This window comes from Cuculus canorus, chromosome 5 (genome assembly GCF_017976375.1).
Source record: "Cuculus canorus isolate bCucCan1 chromosome 5, bCucCan1.pri, whole genome shotgun sequence".
Taxonomy (NCBI): Eukaryota; Metazoa; Chordata; class Aves; order Cuculiformes; family Cuculidae; genus Cuculus; species Cuculus canorus.
The window spans coordinates 2,628,616-2,652,161 of record NC_071405.1 but is presented as its reverse complement, the minus strand read 5'-3'; the positions used below and the strand labels follow the sequence as shown (position 1 = coordinate 2,652,161).

General features: G+C 51.7%; 2 protein-coding genes across 2 annotated transcripts; one reads left to right on the top strand and one right to left on the bottom strand.

The window, feature by feature from the left end:
• Positions 1-492: 492 nt before the first annotated feature.
• CDKL1 (cyclin dependent kinase like 1) lies at positions 493-17,279 on the top strand. Its single transcript, XM_009558774.2, has 9 exons — positions 493-811; positions 6,393-6,514; positions 8,675-8,747; positions 9,999-10,089; positions 10,830-11,030; positions 13,105-13,187; positions 13,599-13,655; positions 14,817-14,972; positions 16,379-17,279. The coding sequence occupies exons 1-9, from the start codon at positions 578-580 to the stop codon at positions 16,484-16,486; spliced, it is 1,125 nt and encodes a 374-aa protein (XP_009557069.2). The 5' UTR covers positions 493-577; the 3' UTR covers positions 16,487-17,279.
• DMAC2L (distal membrane arm assembly component 2 like) lies at positions 16,585-23,309 on the bottom strand. The gene is made up of 4 exons (XM_054068750.1): positions 23,086-23,309; positions 20,383-20,591; positions 19,431-19,602; positions 16,585-18,883 (listed from the first exon to the last, which is right to left on the bottom strand). Exons 1-4 carry the CDS (start codon positions 23,178-23,180, stop codon positions 18,769-18,771), a joined length of 591 nt encoding a protein of 196 aa, XP_053924725.1. The 5' UTR covers positions 23,181-23,309; the 3' UTR covers positions 16,585-18,768.
• Positions 23,310-23,546: the final 237 nt, after the last annotated feature.

The window sequence follows — 23,546 nt, the reverse complement described above, 5'->3', positions numbered from 1 at the left end:
AGGGGGTTTTATGAGCCCAGATCCTCAGTGAGGCTCTTGGTCTTGTGCAGGGATAGGGCGAGGGGGAACGGGTTTAAGCTGAAAGAGAGGAGATGGAGGTGAGATCTTAGAGAGAAATGTTTTGCTGTTCAGGTGGGGAGGCCCTGGCCCAGGTCACCCAGAGCAGTGGTGGCTGCCCCATCCCTGGAGGGGTTCCAGGCCAGGTTGGATGGGGCTTGGAGCCCCTGATCCAGTGGGAGATGTCCCTGCCCATGGTAGGGGGTGGGACTGGATGGGCTTTGAGGTCCCTTCCAACCCAAACCATTCCATGATCCTAGGATCTTTTAGTGGGTTATGTGACAATTGCCCTCCCACACTGTCCATCTGCAGTGGGTTCAATCCTTCTTCTCACTCTCTCTCCCAAATCTCCAGAGACATGTTGAGGTAGAGAGAAAAAAAGGATCATGGAACGGTTTGGGTTGGAAGGGACCTCAAAACCCATCCAGTCCCACCCCTGCCACGGACAGGGACACCTCCCACTGGATCAGGTTGAAGACACGAAGCCTTTGGAGACCCCCGTCTTCCTTTAAGGGGGGGGATGTCCCTGAGCATCCCCGCCCCGAGGACCGCCCCGATCCCGGCGGAGCTTCGGGCAGGAGCTGCCATGGAGCGGTACGAGAGGCTCGGGAAGGTCGGGGAGGGCTCCTACGGGGTGGTGTTCAAGTGCCGCAACAAGGAGACCGGGCAGGTGGTCGCCATCAAGAAGTTCGTGGAGTCCGAAGAGGACCCGGTGATCAAGAAGATCGCCCTGAGGGAGATTCGGATGCTGAAGGTGAGGGGAGGGAAAGGGCGGGAAAGGGGAGAGGGAGAGTGGATGGGGAGAGGGGAGAGAGGGAAGGGAAGAGGGAAAAGGGGAGGGGGGGAAGGGAAGAAGGGAGAAAGGAGAGGGGGAAAGGGAAGAAGGGAGAGGGGAAAGGGAAGAAGGGAGAGGGGAAAGGGAAGAAGGGAGAGGGGAAAGGGAAGAAGGGAGAGGGGGAAAGGGAAGAAGGGAGAGGAAAGGGGGGAGAGAGGGGAGAGAAGGGAGAGGGGAGGGGGAAAGGAAGAGGGAAAAGAGGAGAGAGGGGAGGGGGGAAGGGGAAAAAGGAAGAGAGAAGGGGGAGAGGGAAGAAGGGAGAGAGAAGAGGGGGAAAGCAAGAAGGGAGAGAGGAGGGAAAGAGGAGAGGAGAGGGAAAAGGGGAGGGGTAAAAGGAGAGAAGGGAGAGGAAAAGGGGAGAAGGGAAAGGAGAGAGGGAGAAGGGAGAGGGAAGGGGGACAGTGCATGGAGAAAGGGAAAAGGGGAGAAGGAAGAGAGAAAAGAGAAGGAAGAGGGAAAAGGGGAAAAGGGAAAAGTGAGAGGGAAGAGGAAAAAGGGGGGAAGGAAGAGGGAAAAGGGGGGAAGGAAGAGGGAAAAGGAGAGAAAGAAGGAAGAGGAAAGGGGAGAGTGGATGTGGAGAGGGAAAAGAGGAGAAGGAAGAGGGAAGAGGAAAAGGGGGAGGAGGGAGAAGGGAAAGGGAGGGTGAAAAGGGGAGAAGGAATAAGGGAGAGGGAGAAAGTGGGATGTCCCTGCCCATGGCGGGGAGGGTGGAACTAGATGATCTTTAGAGTCCCTTCCAACCCAAACTATTCTATGATTCTATGAAAGGAAAGAAGGGAGAGAGGATGGGGGAGAGGGGAGTGGGGAGAAAGGAAAGGGGAAGGGGGAGAGCGGATGGGGAGAGAGGACAGGAGAGGGGGAGATGCGAGAATGAAGAGGGGAGGAGGAAAAAGGGAGAGTGGAGAGGGAAATGAGGGGCTGGGAGCCAGGAGAGGGGAGCGGAGGAGGAGAACGAGAAGAGGGGAATGAGGGGATTCCAGAACTGGACACAGGGCTCCAGGTGGGGTCTCCCCAGAGCAGAGCAGAGGGGCAGAATCCCCTCCCTCCCTGCTGGCCACACTGCTTTGGATGCAGCCCAGGACACGGTTGGTTTCTGGGCTGCGAGCACACATTCCCGGCTCACGTTGAGCTTCTCACCCCCCAACACCCCAAGTCCTTCTCCTCAGGGCTGCTCTCAACCACACCATCCCCAGCCTGTACTGAAGTCACAGATTACCCCAGCCCAGGTGCAGGGCCTTGCCCTTGGCCGTGTTGAACCTCAGGAGGTTATTTTAACAGGTGTGGACCTGCCAGATTATCTTTTCAACTCTGTAAATAGTAACAGGTTGTTTGTTTGTTTGCTGAGGTTTTTCCTGGCTTAGGCAACAACTACGGGTTTGCTGAAGCCTTGCTGAGAATGCGTTTCCTCAGTAAAAAAACGAGAGCCTGATAAATTATTATTCTGCTCAGCAAATACCTTGTAGACAAAGGGATTCTTATGGCCAGGAGCCATGGGAAGTGAGGTGGAAAGCAGGGCCGTATGAAGAGTCTTGGAACACCCTGCGTGATCGAGGCTCTGTAGAAAAGGCTGGAGATATCTGGAAACAGAGGGAGTCTGTCTGTGAAGATGTTGGTGCCTGCTGTTCCCAGAAGGATGTTGTCTCCACAGCCCTCGTGTGGAGGCTGGCACAGTTCTTGGCTCTGACATTCAACGAGGATGAGAGGAAAATAGAATCACCAGGTTGGAAAAAACCTCCAAGATCATCAAGTCCAACGATTCCTATCTGTCACTAAACCATATCCTTAAGTGCCTCATCTCCTTGGCTTTTAAACCCCTCCAGGGATGGGGACTCCACCACCTCCCTGGGCAGCCTCTGCCAGAGCCTGAGAACCCTTTAGTGAAGAAATCTTTCCTGATGTTCAATCTGAACCTGCCCTGGTGCAACTTGAGGCCATTCCCTCTTGTCCTGTCACCTGTCACATGGGACAAGAGCCCAGCACCCATCTCTCTACAACCTCCTTTCAGGCAGTCGATAAGGTCTCCCTTCAGCCTCCTCTTCTCCAGTGCAAAGCTTTGGTCATATATGGAACAGAAAGTTGTTACAGGGTGGGGGACAACATGATTGAGAGTAGCCCTGTGGAGAAGGACTTGGGGTCCTGGGGGGTGAGAAGCTCAACACGAGTTGGCTACATCTCACAGCCCAGAAGGCCAACTCTCCAGGTCCTGCCCTGACAGGTGACCTGCTCTTGTGCGTGCAGGAGCTTGTTAAAACAACTCTGCCTCCTCCCTGCATCTCCAGCTTGGCTGGACCGCACACTTCCAAGCCCCAGTTTGCTCTCTGGAAAGCCCAGCTCCACGCACATGTGAGGATGGGCCAGAGAACGTCCTGGCATGGCCTGTTCTTGTGGAAGTTGCTCCTGAAGGGTGACTTGTACAGCCAACCCGTAGCTGCCAGAGGTTTTCCAGAGAGCCCAATATATTGTTTTAACTATTGATTTAACTTTCTTTTTGCTTTGCAACCAGTCAACAGTTGTTCTGTCCTTCCTATCTCTGAAAGTGGAATCTCAGCACTGCAGAGATTCACAGAAACATAGAATAGTTTGGGTTGGAAGGGACCTTAAATATCATCCAGTTCCAAGCCCCCTGCCATGGGCAGGGACATCCACTAGATCAGGCTGTTCAAGGCCAATCCAACCTGGCCTTGAACACCTCCAGGGATGGGGCAGCCACAACCTCCCTGGGCAATCTGGGATGGGGTCTCACTGCTCTCATGGTGAAGAAATTCTTGCTTATGTCCAGTCTAAATCTGCCTCTCTCCAGTTTATACCCATTGCCCCTCATCCTATCGCTCCAAATCTTTGTGAACAGCCCCTCCCCAGTTTTCTTGTAGCCCCTTCAGGTACTGGAAGGTCGCAATAAGATCTCCTTAGAGCCTTCTCCTCTCCAGGCTGAACATTCCCAACTCTCTCAGCCTGTCCTCATATGGAAGGCTGAGAGATCCCTCGGATCATCCTCGTAGTCGCCTCTGGACCCGTTCCAACAGCTCCATCTCCTCCTTATGTGGAGGATTCCAGAACTGGGCACAATTCTCCAGGTGGGGTCTCACCAGAGAGGAACAGAGGGGCAGAATCCCCTCCCTCTCCCTGCTGGCCACGCTGCTTTGGATGCAGCCCAGGAAACGCTTGGCCTTCTGGGCTGTGAGCGGACATTGCCGGCTCATGTCGAGCTTCTCATCGACTCTTTGAATATGACCACCCAATCAGTTTCTTATCCACTGAATAGTCCAGCCATCAAATCCCTATCTCTCTAAGTTAGAGAGAAGGATGTTGTGGGAAACCATGTCAGAGGCTTAACAGAAGTGTAGATTCTGCTCTGCCTCCATCCCACGGGTGGGTTTGGCCGTGCCGGCACATTGGCCGTGCTGGCAGGCAGACCTGCTGAGAGCAACACGGGAATCGGGCTCCGGTTACCCCGTGGTGCTGTAACTATGGAGGCCCGGCTTGCTCTCGGATAACTCTGTTATCGCTGATCTCTGGGAACATAATACGCTGCCCCAGCGAGCGCTTGGAAAAGGAAGGATCCACTTTGCACAGACTATTGGGAGGTGCTGGGCTGGTGAGGGAAGGGGTAGAACTGGAGCCACAGCCACTGTTGGACTCCTGTGGTGGGTTCTGAACTGGTCATCTGGGCTGTGTCTAACGTGCAAGGTGCTTTGCTTGATGTGGGTACGCTTGACAGCGTAGGTGGCAAGGTGTGCACCCAGTTCTTGGGAGAATCGCTGCCATAGCGATTTCTCGGTTTTCAGCACTCTTGCAGGCTGTTTGTTGTATCCAATCATCTTTTGTGAGGTGTATTAGGGAAGGGCAGGAATGGAGATGCTACGAGATAAATACCAAGCTTGAGAAGAGTTACAAACCCCTCCCTTCTGGTCTTAGAATCATATAATCACCAGGTTGGAAAAGACCTCTTAGATCATCGAGTCCAACCATTCCTATCTGCCACTAAACCATGTCCCTGAGCACCTCGTCTGCCTGTCTTAATGCTTTCCCAAGCTGCCATGCGAGCGGAGGGGGAGCAGTGAAAGAAACGCATGTAGGAAGAGATGCTGTTAAGAAAGGTCAGCTCCTTGCTCCCACTTTGCAGCCTGGAATAGCCCTTTCTGCACACTAATATGTGAGGGCGTATGGGGTCGAGGTGGTTAGGGTTCAGTATAATCACCTCCAAGACAGCAAACTCCCCACAAGGTCTCTCTATGAAAGGAGCTCTTACATGCTGGAATAAAATGCCATTTTGCCATGGCCTCTGCTCTCTCTCTTCTCCTCAGGACAGGTGGCAGCGAGGTACGGTGGGATCTTCTGAGGTATTTCTGTCTTTGTGTTAACCTCAGAGTGCGAGTCATGATATCAGTGATCCTTCACCTCGGGGCCAGCCGGACGCTTCGCCAAACAGCTGAGTTGGTCCTCAACTGTTGAGTCCCCCTACATTTTCTCCAGTCTTGAATCTCCGCTTCCTTCTCCTTTGCAGGCCTTTCCAGATGGCTTAGAGGCACATTAGAGGCTGGAGTTAGCCTAACTCCTAGGCAATGCCCTTTCCAGCCTCCTTGCTTGGAAACATGTTTGTTCTAAAGCCTTGGTCAGGCAGAGCCCTCGTGAATACAGGTCCCTGCAAGCAGAGGGCATGGTGCCATGAGCCACCTGAAAAAAAACTGGCATCACTGAGTTGTTCTGGCTTCTCTTTGTTTCCTTTTCTGAGTGCTGTGTTGTGCCTCTTCGTTCAAGCCCTCTCCCAGCCTTCCCCCAGAATGGGGCAGAAGAACAGGGAATGAGAAAGGCTTCTGGGGTGGATGAGAATCTCGACATGAGCCAGCAATGTGCACTTGCAGTTCAGAAAGCCAACTGTGTCCTGGGCTGCATCCAAAGCAGTGGGACCAGGGCGAGGGAAGGGATTCTCTCCCTCTGCTCTGCTCTGGTGAGACCCCACCTGGAGTCCTGTATCCAGTTCTGGAGAAGAGAGGCTGAAAGAGTTGGGGCTGTTCAGCCTGGAGAAAGCTCTGAGGAGACCTTATTGAGGCCTTTCAATATGGAAAGGGGGCTGATAAAAAAAATGGGGAAGAACTTTTTAGCAGGGTCTGTAGCAGCAGGGCAAGGGTTGATGGTTTTAAACTAAATGAGGAGAGTTATATACTGGATATTATGAAGAAGTTTTTTTCTCTGAGGGTGGGGAGGCCTTGGCGCAGTTTGCCCAGAGAGGTGGTGTCTGGTCCATCCCTGGAAACATTCAAGACCAGCTTGGATGAGGCTCTGAGCGACCTGATTGTGTTGTAGATGTCCCTGCTCACTGCAGGGGGGTTGGACTGCATGACCTGTTCCCTTCCAACCCAACCCATTCTGTGATTCATGTCATGCTGTGCGTGTATAAGAGGTTTCTGCTTCAGGAATTGAGACCCTTGTGGACAAAAGCCCTGTCCCCATCCTTGACCCTTGCGCAGTAGCTGACCAGTCCATCCACTGTGTGTTACAGCAACTGAAGCACCCCAATCTGGTGAACCTGTTGGAAGTGTTCCGGAGGAAGCGGAGGCTGCATCTTGTCTTCGAATACTGCGACCACACCGTTCTCCATGAGCTGGACAAGCACCCACAGGGGTGAGTGACTTTGTCTCTCACTGGGAGCTCTGAGCAAAGGCGCCAGAGGTGTCCATCTCATTGCTCCTGTCCATTTTTTGGAAGGATTTCATTAATTACAGGAGAGGTTTCCCAGCCCAGCGCCCAGGGCTTGCTCTGTTACTGTGGTTTAGTGATGCCATCCAAAAGAATCGCGTGTGAGCCTGTACATGCTCCTGCGCGGCGCTGCTCACCAAGGAGACCGGAACGCTGAGACGGTTCGGGTGATCTTGGCTGGCTCTCTACAGGAGGTTGTAGAGAGGTGGGTGTTGGTCTCTTCTCCCAGGGGAAGTTTAGATTAGACATTAGGAAAAATTTCTTCACGGAATGGATTCTCAGGCACTGGAACGGCTGCCAAGGGAAGTGGTGGAGTCCCTGTCCCTGAAGGTGTTTAAAAGACAGGTAGATGAGGTGCTTGGAGAACATGATTTACTAGTAGACAGGTATGGTTGGAATTGATCTCTAAGGTTTTTTCCAACCTAATGATTCTATGATTCTATGATAAAACTGGGTGGTTTGGGAGCATCTCGTGTCCCACTGTGAGGAGGGTGGGCTGAGAGCATGCCAGGCTCTTTCCTGCTGCTCCCCTGGTGTGTTGTACATCGCTGTTGGGAGGCTGCACAGACCCTGGCTGTGGGCGCTCGGGCAGTGTCGTTGAGCACCCAAACCATACATGGTCTGTAGGGATGTCACTGATGACCCTTAAGTGACATCGTAGGACAGACAGATGAGTTCTGGCCGTCTGGCTTGCTGCTGTGCTGAGGAATTGACTGGCAGGAGTGACAGGACCTGCGCCTGCACAGCCCCAGCTCGGATCCCCTCCTCTTGGGGCTTGGAACTAGGTGATCTTTAAGGTCTCTTCCAACCCTTTCTATAATTCTATGATTCTCTCCGAACAGGCACTTGCACAAAGTGTGAGCTACCCGGGCAGAAGGAACGTTCTCCAGGACAGGGTTTGTTCTTTTGACGCTTCCACTGAATACATTGTCCCTAATTATTCACGATGACTTACTGCTAAGCAGAAGTTCATCGATCATTCCGCAGGCCTGGAGCTAATGAATTGCTTGCAGGAGACTAATCAGGGGTTGAGTAAACAAGAGCCTCTCACTGATGTGGAGCTCTAGGAGGAGAATGGAGCATGCTGACAGCAGATGGCTCTGTGAGCCAGTGAGCAGCCTTCACCCCAGGTTGAACCCTCATCTGAAGAGAGGCTGGATAACCCTCTTTGAAGAAAATACTGCACATTTGCTTTCTATTCATCAGACCAAGTCCAGTGCGAAGGAATCGCCTGGTTGCAGGCTTTGCTTTTGATCTTTGCTATGGCAGATGGTCAGTCTTTTGTGGTCAGGATTACAGCTGGTGGGCACACGGCTCTTTGCACTGTGTTTCCAGGTCATTTGACCACCTTGAGCCCCTTGTCAGGCTCTCAGCACAGCACTCTTGTCATTCTGGGCTGTTTCTGCAAGGAAACCCTAGCATTGCAACGACGGAGAGGAGAGGGAGAGGAGAGGAGGTGGGAGAGAGGGTAGTGATGGTCTTCAAGGCTATAGTGGTCTGTTGCAGGCTTTGTATTTCCATGAATGCAGCAAGAAGTTTGGTGCTTAAATTGCAGCAGTGGAAATGTGGTTAAACTTTGCCTTGTCCCCGAGCAGGCTTTGTGATTTGGGAGTTTTGGCGTGTGAGCAATGACCAGAATAAGCATTAATGAGCCCAAATAGCATCTTCTTGAATAGGGATCAGCCATTGCTCCTCTGTGCCATAAATCTTCGTTGCATTGACTGGATTCAGGAGTGGTATTGATGTTCTCTTTGATGCTCCTGTGACACTTGGAGGGTGGAGCATTGCATTCTGCAGGCGGAGCTCAGCCTGAGCTGTGAGAGCCTCTGCTGCCCGCAGCCCAGCATGACCAGGGCCCTGCAGCATGAGAGCAGCGAACCAGGGGTTGTTATGTTATTCGTGTATTTTATTTATAACAAGAAAAGGCAGCTAGTGTTCTTCCTCTGAGTTTTCTGACTTGGTCCCTGGCGGTTTTGCTCAGAGGTCCCTATACAACATTAGCATTCAAGGACCTCGCCTTTCTTCTCCATGTAGCTGTGAAGTTGTTTTTAACGACTAAACTAATACCGTGCCTTATTTAAACAGAGTTCCAGAGCATCTGGTGAAGAGCATAACCTGGCAGACCCTCCAAGCTGTGAACTTCTGCCACAAGCACAATGTAAGTCCCCTGAAGAGCACCAACAATTGCTGTCATGTGGGTTTGGGGGAGGAGATTCTGTTGTGGTTTTCCTGGTTACAGAGCTTTCATGGGATGAAGTCAGGTGAAATTCCCTGTTTTCAACAGGAACTCTGTTTCTGAAACATCAGTGTGTACCCACAGCAATTCCACTGACCGTCACACAGGTCACTTAGGTTTGCTGTCAAGGAATGGGTTGTGACAAGCAAATCAAGACAAGTTTCTGGCTGAATTCCCCTCTACTCAGCTCTCATGAGACTCCACCTGGAGTCCCGTGTCCAGTTCTGCAATCCCCAAGACCAGAAGGACATGGAACTGTTGGAACAAGTCCAGAGGAGGCCACAGAGATGATCCGAGGACTGGAGCACCTCTGCTCTGAGGCCAGGCTGACAGAGTTGGGGTTGTTCAGCCTGGAGAAGAGAAATCTCTGGGTAGACCTTAGAGCAGCTTCCAGTACTGAAAGGGGCTCCAGGAAAGCTGGGGAGAGGCTTTTTCCAAGGGTCTGGAGTAATAGGACAAGCGGGAATGGCTTTAAATTGGGAGAAGATTTAGATGAGACATTAGGAAGAAATTCTTCATGCTGAGGGTAGGGGGACCTTGGCCCAGGTTGCCCAGGGAAGCTGAGGCTGCCCCATCCCTGGAGGGGTTCAAGGCCAGGTTGGATGGGGCTTGGAGCCCCTGATCCAGTAGGAGGTGTCCCTGCCCATGGCAGGGGATGGAACTGCATGGGCTTTGAGATTCCTTCCAGCCATGAACAGGAGTAGATCCTTGTGTGTTCACTGTGCCACACATTAGAACTGGCATTTAGAAAACTGATGCAACATCTAACAAGCTGAGCCCTGAGCAAACTGCTCCAGAGGGTCCTTCTCTTGGAGGTCTTGGGTGCTGAATCCTGTTATGTTTCCAATAATAGATACAGCAAGCCAACTTTACAGCCCCTCTGCTTTCTGGAGGGAAATGTGCATGGCAGATACTTTGTGGAAAGCAGTGGGACACTTTAAGAGGCAAGGAAGGAAAGGAATCATTTGAGATGGGGACTCCACCACCGCCCTGGGCAGCTGTTCCAGTGCCTGAGAACCCTTTTGCTGATGTTTTTTCCAGTGTCCAATCTGAACCTGAACCTGGTTAACTTTCATGGTGCAGTGTGCAAGGGTTGTGGCTGAACTGGGAGGTTCTGTATCCAAGGGCCAGGTTAAATACTTGCTTCTAATCTTGGTTTTTTTCTGTGTCCAGTGCATCCACCGAGATGTAAAGCCAGAAAACATCCTGATAACAAAACACTTGGTCATCAAACTCTGTGACTTTGGATTCGCCCGGATACTGAGTGAGTGTTGACTTGCTCCTTACAGGGATTGTTAACATGTAAATGCTCAAATGACGTGTAGGATCAGGCTTTCAGACACCAGTAGAGACTCACTTGTCTTTGATGCGTGTGTAAATCATCCTGTCTAAAGGCTGATGTGTTTCCACAGAGAATCGCTGGCTGGGTAGAGATCCCCAAACTGGTTTAAAGGGAGCACAGAGAGCACAATGCCAAGTGGCTCTAAATAAACACCATCTGAGCTCTGTGCTGGGAGCTGAGATGTAGGCACTGGTAGATGGAAGCCAGGCCTGGGCACCTTCAAGCTGTGCAACGGCTGCTTGCATGACGCAGGAGGCACAGCTGGAGTTCCCTGGCAGGAGGGAACCCTCTGGCAGAAGATGCTGCCACTGCCAGCAATGGCTTCACGTTTTCCATTCTAACAAAGTCCCTCGTTTATGGTTTTTTTTTTAGCTCTCATTCAAACAATTTATGTAGGCTTTGAGAACTGATCGCTGCCTCTGCAGGGCCCTGCTGTGGAGTTCTGTGTATTTGCATTTTGAGAAAAATATGACCTCCATTTTTTGCCAAATCTTAAGCTTTTCCAGAGCTCTGTTCTGCTCATGGCCAGTGACTCAGCCTGTTCCTGTAGCCATTGCCTGCCCAGGAGGTGCCCCAAAGTGCGTAACAACTGGTGGTGGCTCGTCTGCATCATTCTAATCCCATATTCCTGTTTGTTTCTCTCCTTCCCGACCCCAACTTAGCTGGTCCGAGTGATTATTACACAGACTACGTGGCTACCAGGTGGTACCGCTCTCCGGAGTTGCTGGTGGGAGACACGCAGTACGGACCTCCCGTGGACGTGTGGGCCATTGGTTGTGTCTTCGCAGAGCTGCTCTCCGGGGTCCCCCTCTGGCCCGGCAAGTCCGATGTTGACCAACTGTACCTCATCCGGAGAACTCTGGGTGAGTGTCTCCTCAGCATCCATCAGAGCCTGGCTCTTCCCAATGCCTCTGGCAGGACTGGGGTTTGCTCTGGAGGAATTGCTTCCTGGGGGGATCAGGATTAGTGTGGAGGTGATTTCATCCAGTGGATCTCTTAAAGCAACCTCCCAGCACTGAAAGGGGCTCCGGGAAAGCTGGGGAGGGACTCTTGATCAGGGGGTGCAGTGATAGGACAAGGGGGAATGGTTTTCAGCTGCAAGCAAGAGGGAAGGTTGAGATGATCTTAGATTGAGATCTTAGGAAGAAATGTTTCCGTGTGAGGGTGGGGAGGCCCTGGCCCAGGCTGCCCAGAGCAGTGGTGGCTGCCCCATCCCTGGAGGGGTTCAAGGCCAGGTTGGATGGGGCTTGGAGCAACCTCATCCAGCAGGAGGTGTCCCTGCCCATGGCAGGGGGTGGGACTGGATGGGCTTTGAGGTCTCTTCCAACCCAAACCATTCCATGATTCTATGTATGCAATGTTTACGTTAACCCAGTCTCATTGGTTCTCTGGTGGGTAAGGTGATTTCTCAAGTGGAAAGGAACAAACCTTCACTTTTAATTGAAATTTGCTGGAATGAACTGAGAGCTGTGACTTCTACCGAGTAGTTTATAAAACTCTAAAGGTGAGCGATGGCTTTAAACAGATAAGCTCCTTAGCTAGAAAAACAGTTAAGCATTGATTGCTTCACCGTGCTGAACACATTTATGCCAGTGTTGGGTTGTGATTTATTTGTAGGGACATGGTGTCAGCCAGAGGAAATTCCCTTTTGATCCGGGTGCCGGACTGAAGCAGCGCTTAGAGAAAAGCTCCTTGTCAAAGCTGTGTAGTTTGGCTGTTGTACTGGCTCCTTTGGATTTGATTTTAATGTTTTGCTTTCTCTGAGCTGCTCTAAGCTTCAAAAAAAGTGGCTGGGAAGCTGCTGGGGAAGAGCTCCAGCACGTTCCTGGTGCTGCATTCCAGCTCTTACCTAGACAACAGTGCACAAAGAGTTTCCCCCAGTGTCAGTTAATGAAGCTGGAACTCTTGCGGTCAGGCTGTCCCCTTCCAGCAGTCAGAGAGGACAGGGTTGTTCAGTGCCCTCCAACAAAGCCTGCCCACGCTGCCGTGCCGCCTCCCCATCACAGCTGATGGGAGTTCGATGGGAGTTAGTGCCAATACACTCTGGCCCAATGTCCCGGGAAAGATCCATGGCTGTGGCTTGGTTGGAGTTTTGGATGCTGGGAGGTGTTTGCACAGCATCCTCTATGGGAGGTGTTTGCACAGCATCCTCTACTTCTGCTGCTGCAATGGATCCGGTGCTCGGCCACTGTGCGGTGGAGGCACAGGTACTCGGAGCAGATGTGTTTCTGCAACTTCATGCCTCACCTCATTCCCTGGTGTCCTCCCCAGGGTCCTGTTCATAGCACAGATCCAAATGTGTGCTTTGCCAATAACGCTGTGAGAGGATGGAGGTGTTTGGCCTCAGGGGACATACAGAAAGCTGTTATCTTCAAAGCCCTCGGCTGCAGCGGCCACAGTTCACAAAAGCCACCCTGCTGCACAGCACAGACACTCAGAGCCTGGGAGACGCATGGCAGCTGAGATCTCCTGCTGCATAACTGCCGCCTTTGAGCTATTTACAGCATGGGGCCGTTGTGACTGCGGGCAGCAGGATCCACGTGGTCCTGCCTTCTTAAGGCACAGTCACGCAGCGGAGGGATCACTGATGTTCTGGAGGGATGGCAGGTTCCATAAAAGAACATTTCATCAGCTCACAGGATGGTGCTCCATCTCCAGGAGGCACTGGCAGAGGCGGCCCAGGGAGGTGGTGGAGTCTCCATCCCTGGATGGGGTTAAAAGTCAGGTGGATGAGGTGCTCAGAGATCTGGTTTAGTAGTGGGCAGGTACTGTTGGTGTTCATGATCTCAAAGATCTTTTCCAACCAAATGATTCTATGATTCTTTAGACGTTCCCTCAGATGTTGTCAAGCCTTGTGAGAGGATGAGCTTGTTCAATGCAGGCACTGTAGAAACAACAAATTAATCCCACTTTGGTTTTTTTTGTTCGTGGTCACAGGGGATCTGATTCCCAGGCACCAGCAAGTGTTCAGCACCAACCAGTTCTTCAGCGGGGTCAGAGTTCCGGACCCAGACATCATGGTAAGAGCTCCCTCCAGATGCACATCCCACACCAACCAGCAATCTGTCTGCAGCGCTGAGGAGACAGGGCGTTTGGAGAGGGCAATATTCCTGCTGCTTTCATCCAGAGTACATGTGTCGTCCGCTTTGACAGTAGAGATGGAAAAGCCTCTCTTGCTCAGCTCAACTTGTCCTTTGCTGCATGGCGTTCCTTCCCTATCCAAAAGCTTTGTCCTCTACTTGGCCAGCGTAGACTAGAATGTTAGGGAGAGGTGGCTGAACCACTCTCGTGACATTTTAACCCATACTCTGTGTAAAAGCATCAAACAAATGCTTAATCTTTGTTCCTTCTCCTCCCCTCTGGTATTTTCTGAAGTCCTAATGAATGAAAAGGCTGCTAATAGGGGCATCCTCACTGCTTTTTCTCTCCAGGAGCCGTTAGAAGTGAAATTCCCGAATATTTCCTACTCTGCTTTAGCTCTTATGAAGGTAAGAAAACTGGAGCAAGTGGAGGAGCTCTGCACTGAGATGTAGCCGGTGTGGCTGGTTTGCATATCCATCTCGTAAATGGTTTGGGACTTGGCAGCTGAATGATCAGAGGATCATTGAAAACAGAGCTGGAGAGGATTTGGAGAGGATTTTTAATCTGCTCCCCTGTAATCCTGGAGGTGGAAAGCATTACTCCCTTACTAAGATGTTGTGAATAGAAATGTGAATGACACTAAGCTGGGCGGAAGCGTTGATCTGCTTAAGGGTAGGAATGCTCTGCAGAGGGACCTGGACAGGTTGGATCCGTGGGATGAGGCTCTACAGAGCGATCTGAACAGTCTGGATAGATGGGCTGAGATCAGTGGGATAGGGTTGAACAATGCCAAGTGCCAGATCCTGCACTTGGGTCACAACAACCCCATGCAGCCCCAGGCTTGGGGAGGAGTGGCTGGAAAGCTGCCTGGAGGAGAAGGACCTGGATGTATTGGTCAACAGCGGCTGAACGTGAGCCACCAGTGGCCCAGGTGGCCAAGAAGGACAATGGCATTTTGGCCTGGATCAAAAACAACGTGGCCAGCAGGTCCAGGGAGGTGATTCTGCCTCTGTACTCGGCACTGGTGAGACCACACTTCAAATCCTGCGTTCAGTTTTAGGCCCCTCACTCCAAGAAGGACATTGAGGGGCTGGAGCGTGTCCAGAGAAGGGAACGGAGCTGAAGAACAAGGGTTATGAGAGGCAGCTGAGGGACCTGGGGTTGTTTAGTCTGGAGAAGAGGAGGCTGATGGGAGACCTCATCACTGTCTACAACTGCCTGAAAGGAGGTTGTGATGAGGTGGGTGCTGGTTTCTGCTCCCAAGTAAAAAGTGATGGGATGAGAGGAAATGGCCTCAAGTTGCATCAGGGCAGGCTTAGACTGGATATTAGTAAACATTCCTTCACTGAAAGGTTTACCAGGCCCTGGCAGAGGCTGCCCAGGGGCAGTGGTGGAGTCTCCATCCCTGGAGGTGTTTAAAAGACAGGTAGATGAGGTGTTCAGGGATATCGTTTAGGAGTGTACAGGTACGGTTGGTTGGACTCCATGATCTCAAAGATCTTGTCCAACCTAGTGATTCTGTGATTCTATGAAGTGCTCCGTATGATCCTTTACTTTGCTTTTCCAAGGGCTGCCTTCGGATGGACCCTGCGGAGAGGCAGACATGTGAGCAGCTGCTGCAGCATCCCTATTTTGACAGCATTAGAGGGGCGGCAGATGTGGGGAAAGAACGTGAGAAAACGGCTTGGAAAGCAGCCAGGCTGCCTCGGAAGCACGTACCAGGGGTAAGATTTTCCTGGTAGCATTTAGTGGTGCGTGCCGGGGGACGGGGCTGGGCCTCTGTGGGCGGTGGGCTCGTGCTGGCAGTAACGGAGAGAGAGCTCCTGCTTGGGACTGGTCATAATTTTAGCCTGAGGAGAAACCAAACCTCCTGGCTAAAGAGAAACTTGTTACAAAGGCAAATCTGCATTGCCGCTCCGGTGAGTCACTGGGGAGAAACAGGATCATAGAATCATAGAATAGTTTGGGTTGGAAGAGACCTTAAAGATCATCCAGTTCCAACCCCCATGCCATGGGCAGGGACATCCCACTAGATCAGGCTGCCCAAGGCCCATCCAACCTGGCCAAAGAAGAGCCGTGGGAAAGATTTGTGTTATCTTGGAATGGGCATTCCAGACAAATAGCAGAGTAGCTGAAGAAACTGGGTGATGGGTTTAATTTGGGATTCTCTGGGATCTATGGATACGTTGGCATTGTCTCTCCAGACACTTTTAAGGCTCGGCTTGACAGGGTGCTGGACCATCTCGTTTAACTATAGATCACCTGAAATTGTTGGATCAGATGATCCCCGGGGTCCCTTCCAACCTGGTGTTCTGTGATCATTGTGTGCTTTTGGAGAGGGCAAAAATGTCCATTTGTTCCATTTGTAACTGCTGGTGGGAGGTGATCCTGTACTCAGGTCCAGATGTTACAGAGCGCGCTGGGTGTTTCTACAGCTGGAGTTGCCAAGCAAATTCCTCCCTGCCGTTTCAGTCTTTGCAGACTCCACATCCAGCCTCAGGATGGGTGTCAGTCAGCAGTTCCTGCTTCCCATGAGCCATATTCCCCATGGCAGCAGTAATACTGAACTGAGGGACATGCAGGGAAGTTGGAGGTGCAGGATGGAGCCCTGCTACGGGATATAAATTCCTGGATCCGACTGACTAGCCTCTGCCATGTCTATGACCTGGGATCTAACAGTAATGTTGTTTCTGCCCTGGGTGATGGGAAGAACTGGATGATGGACTCTGATCTCAGAGTTCTTTTCCAACATAGCGATTCTATGATTCTCTAGATGAGTGCTCAGAGATCCGATTTAGTAATGGACAGGTACGCTTGGACTGGGTGACCTCAAAGGTCTCTTCCAGCCTAGTGATTCTATAGATGAAGTGCTCAGGGATCCTTAGTAGTGGACAGGTACGGTTGGACTCAATGATCTCGAAGGTCTTTTCCCACCTAGTGATTCTTAAGAAGCACCTGAAGTGAGCCGTGCTGGGCGTAGTCCAGTTGTAGAACACCAGATCTGTGGCTCTGAGGTTGGGAAGTGCAGGGTTACAGCAGGAAAAGTTTCATAGCATGTATTTCTGTTGGAAAAGTGAAACGCGTGCTTCCTTCTCATTTCAAACCAATGCACACTGTGTAACTTCTCCAGCTGCAGCACCTGCCCCAGCTGACCAGCAGCAATGCTCTGCCTGCCTTGGACAGCAAGAAGCATTGCTCCAAAACACGGACGTCGAACTACCATTTCCCTAACATCTAACGGGTGACCAATTACATCTACTTATGGTTCAGAGATCAGCTCATCCGGAACTTACAAGAGGATACGTGGTGGAAAACTAAATAAATAGATGCTATGACACATACAGAAGTGGTCTGTAAAGGAATGTGCTCTGGGTTATGGATGGAAGGAAAGCGATGCACAGAGGGAATGCCAAGTGCACCTTGGCCAGTGTTGTGTGTACAAAGGGAAATATTTGTTGTGCTTTAATTGGTGATTGTTCCCTGGTTCAAGTTTACTGCAGCCCAGCATTCCCAGTGTGAATTCCAAACCTCTTACCTATCGCTTCCCTGTTTCAGTCTTGGCAGAAGCACCACAGCTTTGCCAAATAAATAAATCAGAATCCTGCGGTGTCAAACAGTGACACCACTTGGAGTCACTGCTCCCACAAGGACCTGCAACGCATCGCCTATGCGAGTAGAAGAGGGATGTGTGTGTTTGTGGAGCTGAGCCAGAAGAGAGGCTGTTTGACCGCTCCCGGTCATTATAAACCCGCTGGAAAGCACAGGTAGATAACTTTACCTCTGGATTTATGTATCACAGAGCGTTAGAAGGCCTGGCCCTGATTTAGGCCCAACAGAAGGCTCAGCAGGCACTGCTCCCACAACACACAAACAGCACAACCTCCTGCTGCTTTAATCTGTCAGAGTTTTTCCTGCCTGTTTCTGTCTTGTGTCATGACATTGTTTTCATCTGCTCTTTCTATCACTAGTGAAGTCACTTGCCTGTAGCGTTACAGACATTTGTTTTTATTCAAAGTAATTGATGACTATGATTTATAACCTTGGCCAGACACAGGCAGGAATCCTGCCTAAGTGATTCTGGGGTTCTGGGTATTCGCAGGATGTAATGTGTTGATTTGGAATAAAAGATATATAGCTTGGTCTTCCAATTGACTGGATGTTTTTTACTGTAGAAAGTTTTACTACAGGGTAAGGAATGTCTTCTTTCTACTTGAAATTTAGAGCAAAAATGTTTTCTTTTCCCAGTCCCCATCTGTGTTCAAGAACAGCAACAGCAGTTTGAGTAGGGCAGGTCCAAAGCCTCAGAGTGTGCCTGGCTACCTTGCATGGCATATTATTATTTAACGTATTTCAGTCTTGAGCATTGTGTCCACAGGTTTTGGCTACACTCAGAAAGCTTTGGCGTTCCAGTCTCTTCCGTATGGATTATGCAGTAATAGGACAAGAGGGAAGGGCTTTAAATTGGAAGGTGGAGGAGTTAGATTAGACATAAGGAAGAAATTCTTCATGCTGAGGGTGGTGAGGCCCTGGCCCAGGTTGCCCAGAGCAGTGGTGGCTGCCCCATCCCTGGAGGGGTTCCAGGCCAGGTTGGATGGGGCTTGGAGCCCCTGATCCAGTGGGAGGTGTCCCTGCTCATGGCAGGGGGTGGGAGTGGATGGGCTTTGTGGTCCATCCCAACCCAAACCATTCCATGATTCTACGATATTCAGCCACCTAATCCTGTGTATGTGCAAGATGGCAGCGGATGGCCTGGCAGGCTGCTCCGCGACAAAGCCCAGGACAGTGCAGGCCAGAGGGAATTGCATTTCTGCCCTTTCTGTGCTAGGAGAGACCAAGGATCATCCCCATGATGCAGCAATGTCATCCTTTCTGGAGCTGGGCATAGTTTCCTTCAGAGGACAAGCTGACGCTCCGGAACAAGAAAAAGGACTCTCTCTGTGTCAGCACAGAGCAAATGTGGGCCAGGGCATATCCAAGAGCCTCTGCTTCTCCACAGACACAGAATTGCTCAGTCCTCAGCTCTGTTCACAAGGTCAGGCTGCCTGGCTATGGATCACTCCATGTAAAACAAAAGCTCCATGAGGCAAAGCGAAGGAACCAGGAACAGGCCTGGTTTATTAAACCGGCACCCATAGCCTGTGCGATGGGCTCAAACATATCTCATTGCCCCAACATCAACACCGCACAACAGGCATCTCCACACTGTTGGGTCACCACACTGACGTCCTTCCCACTGCTGCTTGGCATGGGAATCTGTGTAGTGAAACACCTGAAAACTTCTAATTGAGGCATTAACAGCTTCCAACAGAAACAGAGAAAGAACGACTGTGCACAGAAGCCTCCATCTCTGTGCCTCACTCACCAGACCAATTCAGCTTAACTGCATCCAGCTTTTGAGGCTGGGTTGGGAGATTCAGGCTTATTTCCATAGCTGGAAATACAGCAGCGTCTACAGCTTAATTTATGCAGCATATGATAAATACTATGAAATCAAAACCATCTCAGTCAGGTGCAGAGGTGTTATTCCAAGTCCAGCTCCAGCTCTAGGTTCGGCAGTGCCTGCTGAAGGATACGAACAGTGGTTTCCTTCTGTCTGACTCCAGGAAGGTCGCTCAGATACAAATATTCAAGGTTCCTATAAATATTTAAAAAGAAAAGTCAGCAACTCTTCTGGAACTGTTGATGCAGAAATTAGACAAATGATCACAGAATCATGGAATGGATTGGGCTGGAAGGGACCTCAAAGCCCATCCAGTCCCACCCCTGCCATGGGCAAGGACACCTCCCGCTGGATGAGGTTACTCCAAGCCCCATCCAACCTGGCCTTGAACCCCTCCAGGGATGGGGCAGCCACCACTGCTCTGGGCAACCTGGGCCAGGGTCTCACCACCCAACCATCGTTATTTGGAGTCTTTGAAAAGGTCACAGGTTCTCACAGAAGGTATTGCTGACGTGGATGCTTCAGGTCTTCAACCACACCTGAAGGAACACTCCCTGCAGCAGCAGTGCCACCCCTCCCAGCTGTCATCCAGGCCCATCCCTGGAACTCAGCCATCCTGCAGCCCCACGCAGCTCTGGAACAGCTCATAAACATGCAGGAGTCAGCCCTGCCAGGCAACACAACCCCAAAACTGTGCGGTGGCAACAAAGAGGGAGGAAGAGGAACTCAGCAGAGCACATACGTCAGCTTGTGGAGTGCAAGGATGCCTTTGTCTGTGACATTCCCACAGGAAATGATCTTGAGCTGGAGGAGGCTCTTCTGCAGGTTCTTCGTCTCGCTGAGCCTCTGCAGGCACTCGTCCTGGATGTAAATACACTTCCGCAGCTGGATTTCTGTCACGTGTTCCAGGCCATCTGGAAAGGTAAAAAATGAGTATTTGCTTTGCAATACCAGGAACAGCCCAAGCAGGTAAGTTCTCACCTCCAAAACCACACAGCACCATGGTCCTCCATACAGTGGGACAATAATGCACAAGGAAACTCCAAAATCCCTTTATGGTACCTCACATACATGGAAACCTTGGGGTTGTACCTTTTTGATGACGTGGGCAAACACAAAAATTCTACAGGTTTGGGTGATAAGCAGTGACTCTGACTTGGGAAGGTTCCCACGCAGGAACCCTGTCAATGCAAACACAAAGGCTCCACTCCCCATTTGAGTTTGTGTTATTTAAAGGAGACCCAAAACGTTGGTTTTAACCTCTTACTTTGTAATAAACGGAGAGCTTTTTGTTGTTGAAGACATAAATGCCTGGAGAATAAGCAGCCTTATGACTTCAACGACACCAAAGCCATCACTGGGTTTAAGAAGAAGATTTAATATAGCGCTTTCTGCTGCTTTACAATGAACTCAACGAAACAGCAAATGTTTGTCACGTGTCCTTAGCTCTACTGTCATGACAGGTAAAGGCTGACCAAGTTCCCAGTCTCTTTGTGCTTCACACCACAGCTCCAGCAAAACCTAAGGAAATGCAGGGTGTTTGTAGAGCCATTCTAAGGAATGAAAGGAAAACTGAATTTCTAAAGATTTCTCTATATTGTAATAAGGAACAAGAAAATGGTCTGGTTATTTTAATGCAGCTGAAAAAAATAAGGCCATTCCGTATGATCTCTGCGTAGCTGTGGCTACGTTACCTAGATAGTCGAATCCTCTGTACATGATGCAAGACTCGGTGGCATTGATGGCTTCTATCTTGTACTTGCCCAGTGGCCCCGTTGGGAGACCGTTGTAGTCCTGCTGCCACTTCTCGTAGCCTTGATAACGCACAAGGGCACCACATCGCAGCAGCCACTCTGATGCTGCCCGGTCAGGGCCAACGGCTTGGATACGCTCATGGTCCACTCTGCTCAGACAAAAAGAGACCCACAGGTTTTTGTAATGCTGTAGGGTTATTGTCTCAACGGTTAGTAACACTGCACCACAAACACTTTGTTACGTGCATGATAAGATGTCAGAAAACCATAGAATCATAGAATAGTTTGGGTTGGAAGTGACCATACAGATCATCCAGTTCCAACCCCCCTGCTATAGGCAGGGACACCTCCCACTGGATCAGGTTGCCCAAACTCCATCCAACCTGGCCTTGAACACCTTCAGAGATGGGGCAGCCACAGCTTCCCTGGGCAACCTGGGCCAGGGCCTCACCACTCTTATGATGAAGAAATTCTTCCTTATGTCCAGCGTAAATCTGCGCCTCTCCAGTTTATACCCATTCCCCCTCGTCGTATCCCCACAAGCCTTCGTGAACAGCCTCTCTTCAGCTTTCTTGTAGCCCCTTCAGGTACTGGAGGGTCACTATAAGGTCTCCTCGGATCCTTCTCTTGTCCACACTGAACAACACCAACTCTCTCAGCCTGTCCTCACATGGGAGGTGCTCCAGCCCTCCAATCATCCTTGTAGCCCTCCTCTGGACCCGTTCCAACAGTTCCATCTCCCTCTTATATTGAGGATTCCAGAACTGGACACAATTGTCCAGATAAGGTCTAACAAGAGAGGAATAGAGGGGCAGAATCCCCTCCCTCGCCCTGCTGGCCATGCTGCTTTGGATGCAACCCAGGATATGGTTGGCCTTCTGGGCTGCGAGAGCACTGCCAGCGCACGTCAAGCTTCTCATCAACCAGCACCTCCAAAAAGTGAGAAGAGGATTTACTGAAATTATTTGCATCATACTCATTCTTCAGTTTGGCACGAGGGGTTTTTAGCTCAAATGATGCTTTGGTGAAAAAAAAAGAAAACAAATGCAACTTGACTTAATCCTTCTGATTGTTTCCTTCCATGTCTGAAAGGAAGGACACAAAACACCCTTCCTGACCCGTAATACGTCTTTACAATTGCAGATTTGTCTCCCAAACACTGAGATATAAAACCCTCTCAGTTCCTGTCACATATACTGCATTCCTGAAGCCTTTCTTCCTCAACAACTACAATTTTTCAAGGAAACACACTAGCTATTAGTTAAAAATCCTTGGGTCCCTTCAAGAGAAGGATATCTTAGTCAGGTGAGAAATGTTGGATAGAAGCAGAGTCCCTGAAGAGCCTGCTGTATGGCTGAGCTTCCTGCCCCATCACAGCCATCAGCATACCACCAAGCCAGAAGACGTAAGGCGAAGCTATCAGCTATTGGCAGAGAAGGAATTACGCGGAGGATGGCTTTACCTCTCTAAAAGTCACCATGGAAGCCATGTGTGGCTGAATCGCGGTGCGAGTGATGGGTTGGCAGGATGCTTTTCTCAACCAGTAATGGGGCAGGGTTGTGCTACTAGCCTAAATGCAGTCAGGAGGCAAAGGAAGACAGGGTTAGGGAAGACTCCCACACTGCCAGCTCGCCTCGGCCACCATGGGAGGAGACACCATCCTTGGGAAGGCCACAGCTTTGTCATGGGGAACAGGTGAGGAACGGCCCTGTCAAGCACCCAATGAACCACAGTATCATTAAGGTTGGAAAAGACCTCTCAGCTCATCCAGTCCAACCGTCAGCTCAACATCACTGTGCCTGCTGAACCATGTCCCAACACTTTGCCATACGCTTTTTAAACTCCTCCAGGAATGGGGACTCCACCACCTCCCTGGGCAGCCTCTGCCAGGACCCGAGAACCCTTTCAATGAAGGAATTTTTCCTGACAGCCAAGGGCTGAGAACCCTCTCAATGAAGGAATTTTCCCTGACAGCCAATCTGAACCTGCCCTGGAGCAACTTGAGGACACTTCCTCTCCTTTCAGGCTGTTGCAAACAGCGATGAGGCCTCCCCTCAGGCTCCTTTTCTCCAGGCTGAACACCCCCAGGTCCCTCAGCTGCTCCCAGAACCCCTGTTCTCCAGCCCCTTCCCCAGCTCCGTTCCCTCCTCTGGAGGCCCTCCAGCACCTCAGTGTCCTTCTTGGAGTGAAGGGCCCAAAACTGAACCCACGATTCGAGGTGCGGCCTCACCAGCACCAAGTCCAGGGGCACAATCCCTCCCCTGCTCCTGCTGGCCACCCCATGGCTGATCCAAGCCAGGATGCCGTTGGCCCTCTTGCCCCCCTGGGCCACTGCTGGCTCATGTTCAGCCGCTGTCACGCAGCGCCCGCAGGTCCTTCTCTGCCAGCAGCTCTCCAGCTGTTCTCCCCCCGCTCCCAGGGCGGGGTCGGTGGGTGCTGGGGGTGGGTGCCCCGGTCCGAGCCGGGGGGGGACGGGGGACGGACCAGAGGGGTGCATGGGTGGGTGCCGGGATGGGAGCCCCGGGGGGACCCCCTGGGAGCCGGGGTGAGTGCGCGGGAGGGTGCTGAGTGGGTGTTCCGGGTGGGAGCCCCGGGGGGAGCCCCGGGGGGTGGGGGGCAGCCCAGCCCCTCGCCCGCCCTTACTTGTTGAACACGGCGTTCAGCCACCCCCAGAAGCGGCGGCGGGTGCTCCGCAGCGGCCCCGGGCTGCCCCTCCGCAGCCACAGCGCCCTCAGCATCGGCGGGAGAAGAGAACCCAGAGCGGGGGAACCGGGGAGGAGCAGCAGCGGGCGGAGCGAGGGAGGAGGAGGAGGAGAAACAGGCAGAGGAAGAAGAGGAAGGGGAGGAAGAAGGAGAAGGAGGAGGAGGTGCAGCGGGAGGAAAATGCGGAGCAGCGGGGGAGGAGGAGGAGGAGCGGGAGGAGGAGGGGGCGGAGCCGCCGCCGCGGGCGGAGGAGGGGGCGGAGCCGCCGCCGCGGGAGGAGGAGGAGGGGGCGGAGCCGCCGCGGGAGGAGGAGGAGGGGGCGGAGCCGCCGCGGGAGGAGGAGGGGGCGGAGCCGCCGCGGGAGGAGGAGGAGGGGGCGGAGCCGCTACGGGAGGAGGAGG

Coding starts and splice junctions, on each gene's coding strand:
- CDKL1 (XM_009558774.2), top strand. CDS start 578: ATGTCCCTGAGCATCCCCGCCCCGAGGACCGCCCCGATCCCGGCGGAG. Junction 13,188..13,598: donor TTCCGGACCCAGACATCATG/GTAAGAGCTCCC, acceptor TTTTCTCTCCAG/GAGCCGTTAGAAGTGAAATT. Junction 13,656..14,816: donor CTGCTTTAGCTCTTATGAAG/GTAAGAAAACTG, acceptor TGCTTTTCCAAG/GGCTGCCTTCGGATGGACCC.
- DMAC2L (XM_054068750.1), bottom strand. CDS start 23,180: ATGCTGAGGGCGCTGTGGCTGCGGAGGGGCAGCCCGGGGCCGCTGCGG. Junction 20,592..23,085: donor CTGAACGCCGTGTTCAACAA/GTAAGGGCGGGC, acceptor TTGTCTGAGCAG/AGTGGACCATGAGCGTATCC. Junction 19,603..20,382: donor CAGAGGATTCGACTATCTAG/GTAACGTAGCCA, acceptor TTACCTTTCCAG/ATGGCCTGGAACACGTGACA.